The sequence below is a fragment of the Taudactylus pleione genome, unplaced genomic scaffold, assembly GCF_031769625.1.
Source record: "Taudactylus pleione unplaced genomic scaffold, aTauple2 ptg000248l, whole genome shotgun sequence".
Lineage (NCBI taxonomy): Eukaryota > Metazoa > Chordata > Amphibia > Anura > Myobatrachidae > Taudactylus > Taudactylus pleione.
In genome coordinates this window covers 2,542,830-2,553,612 of record NW_028284650.1, presented here as the reverse complement: position 1 = coordinate 2,553,612, position 10,783 = coordinate 2,542,830, and the positions used below count along the sequence as shown (strand labels likewise).

Below are 10,783 nucleotides of genomic sequence, written 5' to 3'. Positions count from 1 at the left end.
GACTAGAAGAAGACTGCGTCACTGGCATTTTACTGCAGGCGCCGGCTTTCGACAGTTTACTGTATTTCTTGTGTTATGACAATGCCATAACAGTTCAAGATTACATCCACAGACCTTGAAATAAAGACCTTGAATTGTTGAACATTGTTCTGTATCTCTCTGACCTTTAGCAATCAGAGATTGTAGTGTTTTTTTTTTATTTATGTTGCAGCGCCACATTCTAACGGAACAAGGTTACTGGATTTTTTATTTTAAAAGTGGCTCATTAGATCTACAAATATATCCTAGAGAGGAGCAGTTTGTATTCTGTTGCATCTGATAAGTCTGAGTTTATCCAATCTGAGTCCAGAATGAGATTGGCTCAGACTTTAACTTCTCACTTTTATATTGTGACCTTATGACTCTAAAATGTGCATATTCAGATGTATCCTTATACACCTAGCATTTTTTTCTTTACATGGTGATAGACTCTTGGCCTGACTCTGATACTTCTTCCACAGCTCCCCCTCCCTCTAACGTCACAGCAGCCAAGCACAGCCCAACAGCAGTCTCCTATGGCTATGGGGGGAGCGATTACGCTGATCGTACCCCCTATTGGCTGTGCGCCGGGCTGAGGGACACACAGCGCCCCTCTCCGGAGGCGCCTCCCACAATTAGGCCATGCCCCCTGTCACCTGGGCCCGCCGCGGCTGTCGACGGCCCTGCCAAGTGAACCTACAGTGAGATAGAGAAATTGGGGACGGTTACCTTTACCATGCAGTTTTATTAAAAGACATATATATTTTTTTTTTTAAACCAGAAAAAATTTCTTATTTCAACTCTTATTATTTTGGAGTGTAGCTGACAGGAAGAAAACACCCAGTCAGTACAGTAATATTCACTGCCCCTCACACACACACAAGCTGCCCTTGAAATATATAATACAGTATTAAGTTTAATTAAGAGACTTGAGAATTATTTTTAAACACAGAACAAAATGTTTTCTTTGGGGTGCAGCTCACTTAGACACAGCTCAGTATATTTTGGTCAGCTAAGCGTACTATCACGGTACTGTCTCTGCCCCAATGCAGAAGATATATACCCTTCACATGTGTGCGCACTACAAAGTACTGTAAGTGCAGCTCAGACTCTCAGATACAAGCAGGAGCCTGTGCAGATTGCTAGCATACTTGCCTACCCTCCCGATTCGGCCAAGAGCCTACCAAAATCCAATCGCGTCATTTTGGCCCCGCTCCCTGCATCACATTGCCGGCAATCTCAACATTGTGTAGCGGGGACAGGACCAAAATTATTCGATCATGTGGCCACGTGGAGAACAATACAGTGTGACTGCACTGTTACTTAGAATTATTATTATTATTATTATTATTATTATTGACAGTTACTTATATAGCGCCAGCATATTCTGTTGTTCTTTACAATTGGGAACAAACAGTAATAAAACAAGACTGACATTGAGGTAAGAGGGCCCTGCTTGCAAGCTTACAATCTATAGGGAAATAGGCTTTGATACACAAGGATAGTTGCTACCTTTTGCATATGGTCCAGCCAGATTGCACAAATTCTTAATAGGCTGTATTACCCAATCACACAGGATTGTTGGCCTGGGGTCAGGAAGATGTGAAAATGAAGAAAGAAAAAAATATGTAAAGTTATGTGTGGACTGTATAGAGGGGATATAAGCTTGTCTAATAAGGTGTTTTCAGAGAACGATTAAAGGTTTGGAGACTAGTGGAAAGTCTTATTGTGCGTGGTATGGCATTCCACAGAGTGGTGCAACCTGAAGAAAGTCCTGTAACCATGAATGGGAACAAGTAATGCGTGGGGATGAGAGAGCAGATCTTGTGCAGAGCGGAGAGGTTGAGTTGGGAGATATTTTGAGATAAGTGAAGAGATGTATGTTGGTATAGTTTGGTTAATAGCCTTATGTGTAAGTAAAAGTATTATATATTGAATTATGTAGAATACAGGTAACCAATGGAGGGACTGACAGAGCAGATCAGCAGACGATTAACTTTTAGTGCGGAAGATCAGCCTCGCAGCTGTATTCAAAATGGATTGTAGTGGTGAGAGTCTGTTTTGGGGAAGACCAGTAAGGAGACTATTGCAATAATCAATGCAGAAAGTAATTAGTACATGAGTTACAGTTTTTGCAGTGTCTTGTGTAAGATATGGTCGTATTCTGGATAGGTTTTTTAGATATATATATATATAACATGATTTGGAATAAAATGTAATGCGTAGAAGCTTAGTGGAGTACACAGTGACTATGGTGGAGTGTCAGTGACATGGGCTGATACATCTATTCAACCCTAAGCATCAGGAACTTCATTTAATAGGGCGACACATGTCCAGCAGGGTATGAATATATTACAGGTTATTGGGTGACCCTGGCTAAGTCCTGTATTTGTTCATTAGAGTCCGGAATTCTTCTTTCAATCCATTATAGATGGGTTATAGCTAGAGTCCAATTACACACATTATAATCAGGCACAAAATTCACACTTAGCCATGGCAGCCAATCAGACACTTTTTTCATTAAGACCTATTTAGGAAAGTGCACATTAGCAGTGTAATTGCTGCTTTGTAACAGCATGGAATTGCACCAGCTCCAATGGGAGGTGGTTGGGTTGGCAAGCTGAGACTGGTCAGGTCGGTGCCAAGGTTTGCACTGGTGGAAGAAATTGGGAGGACTGGTCCTTGCTCAGTTTGGGTTGAACACTGAAGTGGAAAAATCAAACTTTATGTTGCAAGATGGGAACAATTACAGAATCGCTCTATGCTTTGTGATAGGGCACACAGCATGCCCTCCCCATAAAAGGCATTGGCATTCTCTGTGAGCTCTGAGGTACCGGGGAGAAGGTCTTGTGCCTAAGCCTGTAGCAGGATGCAATTTGAACATTTCTAGTTGTACATGTGCAGACAGTGCTTTCCTCAGAGCTCCTCCGCCAGTGTAATAAATACCTAAAACAGGTAAAAGTGCCACATGAAGAGAGATTGTCTTGATATCCTTCCACACTCATGATTCAGTTAATGCATAAATTAAGCTAAATTGGACAGTTTTTTATGTTACAGTCCCCTTGAATATGAAAATATAAACTCTTAGTCGAAAGAGCATTTGTTCACGCTGAAGTCTTAAATCCTGAGCGACTTGTCTCTTTTCATCAGATAAAGAGAGTGGGGACCAAAATGGTTGCAAAGAACAAGATGGCTGCCTGGCTTGAACGGTTCTCACCTGCAAAGAAAGTAGTCTATTATTATAAATGTATTTGGGAAATTATAGCGTAATATCAATATCCACAGAATCCACTATCTGCAAAGGAGATTGTGCAATATAATAAAAACCTTTTACCACAGATATCAATGCCATATACCATTCTACTCGTATTACCTGGCAAAGGTCCTAACTCATAATGTCCATCTCACATCCAGTAGCCCATGTGTAACATCAATAAGTGGCTAATTTTTTGTCTGATGCCTTATGTTTACTTCAAGTGGCCAAATGTGTGATTATGTTGTTGCTAATTGGCAGATTTAGACCAAATTGTTCTCAGATTGCTTTGTGTGTATCTGCCATCATCATCAACAACAATACAAATACCGTAAGAGTTTTATAATTAAATAGAAAATGATTTATTTCCTGATGGATCTATATCTCCTAGGCCTGTAGGTATGGACAACTTGGGGGCATATCCATTTAGATGCAAGTTTACCAAAAATGTTGTACCTGCAGGTGCAAGATTTTTGGTATTCAATTGGGTGTGGGGTTTTGATTTTTTTTGAGTACCTCTAGAGCAGGTCTCGTTTTTCCTTAAATCCTTATTTTATGGAAAAATTGTCTCAACTTTTTTTGGACCCCTGTGGCACCCCCCTACTGACTTTATTAAGCAATTTGTGTGCAGGGCCGCCATCAGGGGAGGACTGCCAGGACTATAGTCCATGGCCCAGACACTTGGCAGAAAGGAGGGGGTCCGCCTGCTACTACCGTCCACTACTATCAGCTTTTGCTAATTAAGTGAAAGGGGCACCCGCTCCAACCGGCACACTGCGCCGGACCTGATTGATTTACAGATGCCGCTCCTTCCGCCCACCCACTTGTTCAATAAAGCTTTTTTTTGTTTCTCTTTGAGTCGGCGTATGTGACATCACACCGTGCTACTGGAAGAGAGAGGAGTCATGTCTGCCAGCCACCCAGCCCGGGAGAAGAAGGAGCCTCCTTCAAGTGAGGTAAGTCTGCAGCAGCGGATGCAGGGAGTGCGGACTGCCTAGCTAGGAATGTAGAGGGAGCGTGTAGATTAAGAGAGTCTGAGGAGGAAAGAGTAAGCTGGGCCATCTGGTTTGGTTATATATACACAGCCAGGCCCGCCAAGAGCTGCGGCGGGCCCGGGTATCAGGGGGCGTGGCCTAATCGCGGGAGGCATGGCCGCGCCCCTTCCTGCAATTAGGCCATGCCCCCTGTTACCCAGGCGCTGGGGAGGGGGGTGCTCTGAGCCCCCTCAGCCCTGCTCAAAGCCAGGGGGGGGCGCGATCAGTGTGATCGCTCCCCCCACAGGCATAGGAGACTGCTGAGGCTGCTGCTCAGCAACCACAATACATGCAGCAATCTCACTCTAACTTATTTGCAGTCTGCAGAAAAAAAGAAAACAACACAAGGACCTTAATTTTATTTACAGTTAAATTTAGTACTGGACTCATCTACCGCAGTTTTTAACGAATAAAAAAAAAGAGCCTAAATGGATTGGCGCATCTACAATGCTTAGCAAATATATTCATAAATTATTTCACTTCCTGTAAGATGAATGAAATATTTTATTACTACCCAGTATTTTTATGCTATACATATTATTGTATTATGATAAGTTCTATACATATAGTTACACTAAACATAGTAAGTTTGCAGTTCTGCGAATGTTTGGATACCTTTTATAAAGACATAAAGGATGGTGCACTTAGTTAAGTAATGGTTTTAAAATAAATATAGTATTGTAATATCTTAACCTATTTTTTATGTGCGTGATCCTTGTTTTATGGGTAATCCAATTTATGGAATAGATAAGAGCTGAGTGTCACCTGGTGGATGTAGTTTATAATAGCACCAGTCTAGACTTTAACAACATGGAGGCTATATTAGTGTATGGAGATCCACAACAAAATGGCATCCATAGACTGAGGACACTTTTGTATTTCCAAACATTCTAAGAGTGTCTCCCTATGTTTAGTTTGTTCAAACTTGAAGTAGTGATTGGTCTAATGGAATCAGATGACCAGATATGCTGGTATATAAACACAGAGAGATTGTTTGATGGCCACACCCCACTTAGGAAGTCCGATTGGACGAAACGCGTCTGCGCATGTCTTGACTAGGACGTGATTGCGGTGATGTCACGGGTTCAGAGAGGAACACGGAATAACATCATAGACACCGGTGTGCTGATGCGATTGGATTTCACCCGCTTCCTCATGCTTGATTTGTGATTTTGCAATGTATCACACATTGCCTATGTGAGTGTTTTTAATCCTTTTAGTAAAGTTCATTACTTTTATATACTTCACTATTGTGCGCCTCCTTTCATCTTAGTTCATACAATGCAATATCCTATGGGAGAAGGGCTTATCAGGAGTGCTGCACCACGAATATATATGGACTCTTTCTGGACTGTTTAAAAGACACAGCTTGTGCAAATCTGGTTAGCCTGCCCGTTTTGGAATAAATACACACACATATATATTATATAATTTTTGCAGGATTACCCTTTACTAAGCCTTGGATGGAGATAAGGTGAACAGAGATAAAGTACCAACCAGCCTGCCTTCCAATTTGCATACGCTGGGTGCGAGTGTCCGCATCTAGCGAGCAGGTCTGAATCGAGCCCTCAGTCCTTAGTCACAGAGAGTCTCAAGTGACTTTTTAGACTGATAGAAAATCATGTGGATTGCAGAAATTCATGCATGAGCAATGTGGAAAATCTCAGCGTGAAACAAATAAATCATAAATAGACCAAATATAAATAAGTTCTTCTGATAGGAAACCTGGAAAACATGCACTGAGAGCTGGAGCTGGGATACACTGCTCTAAAGAAAGAAGACTAAAGTTCTGTACAGAGATCTCAAGCTCAACCATATAGTCAATGACCAATTTCCAATTTAAACAACCGCTCTGCATCTTATTCAAGACTATGGGGTCTAGTTACTAAGCAGTGTCAGGAGACAGAGTGAAAAGTGATAAGAAAGTTAGAAGGTGCCAGTCAATCAGCTCCCAACTGTCATTTTTCAAACACAGCCTGCGAGATGGCAGTTGGGAGCTGATTGGCTGGTGCCTTATCACTTTCTTATCACTTTTCACTCAGTCTCCTAACACAGCTTAGTAAATAGACCCCTATAGGAGTAACGTTTAAAGTGATTGCTCACCGTTGGTTATACGCATGACCTGGTGTCCCCGAGTTCGCCCATGTATATTCCTGGCCTCACACTGGTAGGTACCGTTGTGTCCAGAATCAGCGCTGCTACACTTGACTGTGCTTCTATCCTGGGAGTAAGTCACCACAGCATGAGGGGGCACCATCCAGTGATACATGGGGTCAGGTGACCCGTCAGCCTGGCAGGTTAGGGTGAAGGAATCCCCAGCCTTTATCGTTGAGGAGGGTGTAACAGAGATGTATGGAACACCTGGTGGTCCTAAAGATCACATATAAATAAGTGTAAGACTAATAATAATAAAAATAACAACACTGCAAGTAAATATAATTTCCTAATATAACGGGATAAATGCTCACAACAAAATGATCTGTTCAGAGGTTCTTACCCCCAACAGGACTTCACAAACAATAAGTAGGAATGAGCAATTTGAGCGGCTTCATTCATTTGTCATGGTGTAACTTACCATACGTCCTTACAGTGACACTGGGGGACTGCACTACATTCTCCATTCCTGTGCCCAGCTGTAAGGTGGCCATACAGTAGTAGTCCTGAAGGTTGTCCCTGCGACTAACCATAACATCATATGTCTCTGTCACCGTTTGCCAGCCCTTTCGGAGATCTCCTGTAAATGTTGAACGCTGGATTTCTTTGCCCCCTCTGACTACAGAGACCAAGAGATTTGCTACAGGAGCCACATCATACACCGTGCACTTTACTGTGTGAGATTTCCCTTCCTCCAGCTCCTCGCGGAGGTCTATGGTGACGTTACTCGGGAGCGCTGAAATAAAAAAGAGAAATATGGCAAACCAGTCCGATGTGTGTGTCTATCTACAGTATCATCCCCTTAATTGTTAGTGAGGACAAGTTATATATTTCATTTTGTACCACAACCATATATTTTGTCTGCGGTGAAATCACTATAAGTAATACTACTCTATAATGGTCTAATTTTCTACAACTCTATGGAGGGAGGTGATATATTATTTATTACACTGGGGCAGATGTACTAAGCTCTGGAAAATGATAATTGGAAAGTGATAAACTACCAGCCACTCAGCTCCTAACTGTCATTTTGCAGGCTGTGTTTGAAAAATGACAGTTAGGAGCTGATTGGTTGGCAATTTATCACTTTCCAGAGCTTAGTACATCTGCCCCCAGTTATTTATATAGTGCAAACATGTTCCGCAGCGCTGTACAGAGTATATTTGGCCATTCACATGAGTCCCTGCCTCAGTGGTGCTTACAATCTATATTCCCTACCACATGCTCACACACTAGGGTTAATTTTTGTTGGGAGCCAATTAACCTGCCAGTATATTTTTGGAGTGTGGGAGGAAACCAATGCACCCTGGAGGAAACCCACGCAAGCCCAGGGAGAACATATACAAATGTGGAAGGCTGTGCTGGGATCACGTGTTTGATCCCAGCATCAGCCGAGGTGCAGGGGCAGGCAGGGGGGATGTGTCCTCTGCGGGACACATCCATTGCCGGCGCTGGGACAGTAATGTCCCTAGCGTTCGTGCAGATACCGCGGGCACCTGGTGAAGGGACCGCCTGGTCCCTTTCACCAGTGCTGGCGGTACTGTGGCGCCGGGAGAAGCTTGGCTCCGGGCGCAAGCTCAGCGGAGCTTGGCGCCCGGCAGCCAAGAAGCGGCGGGTAGCCGGCGCTGGGAGATAGTACCTGCTCCCAGCGCCGGTCAGGCGTTGGGCGCGGTGTACTGCGCGGCGGGCGTTTGGCTCTGGCCGCGAGCCAAACCTGGGGCACTATAGCGGGCATTAGGCCCCATGAAAGGATTGCCCCATTAGTAGGTGTAAGTGGCCTGGGTACTAGGCCCAGGTCACTATATAATAAAGTAGGCGGGCAACTGCCCGAGCCACCCACCATATAAAGTGGTCTGGGCATTAGGCTCAGACCGCTAGGTGAGCCCACAGATAGGCAGGCAAATAGGCCTGAGCCCCATAAAAAGTGGTTTGGGCATTAGGCCCAGACCACTACCAGAGCCCACCGTTTGGCAGGCACCTAGGCCTGAGCCGCAGGTAAGACCCTGGGCGTTAGGCCCAGGGCCCTGAGACCATTAGGTGTGCCCCTCATATAGAAAGGTAGCCCCCGCATAGATGATTAGAGGTGTGAGCAGTGGTGGAGAGCTGTACGGCTTCCACCCATGAGGTAGTGGTTTCCCCAGTCACAGAGAAGAGGAGCTGGCCAGCTTTGGATAGGTAGCAGACATTTAAAGGGACAGCACTGTGTTTTGCTCTTGTATATTTAGTCTGTGTTTGGTGTTCCGTGCAGGGCAAAAGTTTAGTTGTTGTTATATCTGTCGCACTACACACACTGTAGGTTGAGGGTGATGCCGTTTTAGTATGTGTAGTTGCTTGACATAGGTTTAGGCCCTGCACGGCTGTGTGGTGTATCTCCTTACAGGGACCTGTAGGCGAGTGAGCGGACGAAGAGCAAGAGTGGACACGGTGAGAAATATCTGTGTGTACTGTCTCTCCCTGTTTGTTTGTCACTATCTATCTCTACTTCCTTCTGGGCGGACGGTGAACCTTGCAACCCGGTGCAAGGACGGATCTTCACCTGGTGCGTGAGTACCGATAGGTGAAAATTCGGGATCTGAGGCTAAAAGTGCCAATGATGATCTTCACTTAAAACCTGAATTTATCCCCCGGTTCGGTAGGGCGCGTCGGTCGACGTGAGGAAGGACGGTACTCACCTCGTCTCCTTCCCCCTAGGTCATCGTGTCCGTGTTCTATTCGGAGGTTCCAGGACCGTCTGCTCAACACACGGCCTGAAGGTGAGAGGGTGCGACGCAAGGTAAGTAACAGACGTACACCTGCACGGCAGCAGGCATTGCACCGCACCCGCCCCTCACACAAACACCACACAGATAGGGCTGTGGTGGGAATGGAACCCATGACCTCAGTGCTGTGAGGCAGTAGTGCTAACCATTACACCGTGGTGTGCGTTTACGCAGTTGTGATTCATGCTGAATCAGGCCCATTGATACATAATCCAGAAGAAGTGGAAAGAAGAGCTCAGCAGGAGGCATTTTTTGAATTAATAAATAATTTTTAAAACATTAAACTTTAGTTATAGCATTTAAAATTGGAGAGTCTGGATGGTCACCCAATATCACACTTTGTATATAGGCATAAACTGTCACAGGATCTGTGCTATAGCTAGAACACATATGTAACACCTTGGGCCTGGGTCTGAGTTGGACGCGTGTCATTTTGCCTGGTGTTCGTCTGCGACTTTATGGAAATAAAGCCCTTCCCTGGTGTATATCTGGGTGGCTGAATGTGCCAGGACTGAGACAGCCCACTGTCAGTGTCTATAGAAGTGTATTAGTGCCTGATGCATCTTTAGAAGCCGCTATGGGTCACACCATGGAAACTTGCACTAGCCCTATGGCAGGTACAGGTTCTCTGTCTGAGTATGGCCGCCTATGTGAGCGATTCTGCATCTGTGTATGCAAACACCAGCAACACAGGGCAGGATTAATGCGTGTGGGGGCAGGGCCGCCATCAGGGGGGGACAGCCAGCACTCCTGTACCGGGGCCCGGACAGCTGAGGGGCCGGACGTCGGCAGGCAGAGTTAATTGCTAATTTATTGCCCTCATACAGGACAGCTGAGGCTGCTAAGTGCTGGCCGGAGAGTTCTATGAATGAGTCATTACACGCAGCTCAGCAGTGTATGATGTGACTCATTCATTAATGAACTCTCCAGGCAGCGCTGCATGATCATCATACACACACACGGCACCAGTGTCCTGCTTCTGTTACTGTGATCAGGAGCAGCTGCAGGAGGACCAGTTTATATAATAAAGGTAGGAGCACTGGCCCCCTCACAGACAGGTTCCCCTCTCAGGACCCTATCAAATTAGTTACTTCAATCACCTCTGCCTCCATAGTTGCTCCACCCTCAGCTCTCCTCCTCTCCTCCCCCTGCTCTCATTGGCCAGATAATGTGTGCACTGCACTGAGGAAGGAAATGTGAGAGAGCATCTGCGGTGCCCACACAGAGGTACCTCTGCCCCATCCCTCCCTCCTATATAATCAGCCCCATTGTCCCCTGTACTATGCTTAAATCCTGCCTCTGCCCTCCCTTCCCCTTCCTATACAATCTATCCCCTGTACTATTGCTGAATCCTGCTCTGTCCCCCTCCCCCTCCTATACAATCTGCCCCACTGTCCCCTGTAATATTCATGAATCCTGCTTCTGTCTCCCCCCTCCCCAAATTTCTATCTCTGTACCCTCCCCATATGTGCCCATATCTGTGCCCCAGTTCCCTCATAGCTGTGCCTTTGCCCCCTCTCCATCTCTGCCTCTGCCCGCTTCCCATTTAAGACTCTGCTCCTATC

The 10,783-nt window shown here is 45.3% G+C and overlaps 1 protein-coding gene across 1 annotated transcript in view; it reads right to left on the bottom strand.

Moving 5' to 3' along the window:
* Window positions 1-914: 914 nt before the first annotated feature.
* The window catches only part of LOC148515551 (intercellular adhesion molecule 2-like), a 29,546-nt gene continuing 19,677 nt past the window's right edge, over window positions 915-10,783 (bottom strand). Inside the window, exons 3-5 of the mRNA XM_088479991.1 lie at window positions 6,881-7,195; window positions 6,409-6,675; window positions 915-3,235 (exon numbers count right to left, since the gene is read on the bottom strand). Coding sequence (XP_088336117.1) covers window positions 3,165-3,235; window positions 6,409-6,675; window positions 6,881-7,195 — 653 coding nt within the window. The 3' untranslated portion in view covers window positions 915-3,164. The remainder of the gene's footprint in view (window positions 3,236-6,408; window positions 6,676-6,880; window positions 7,196-10,783) is intronic.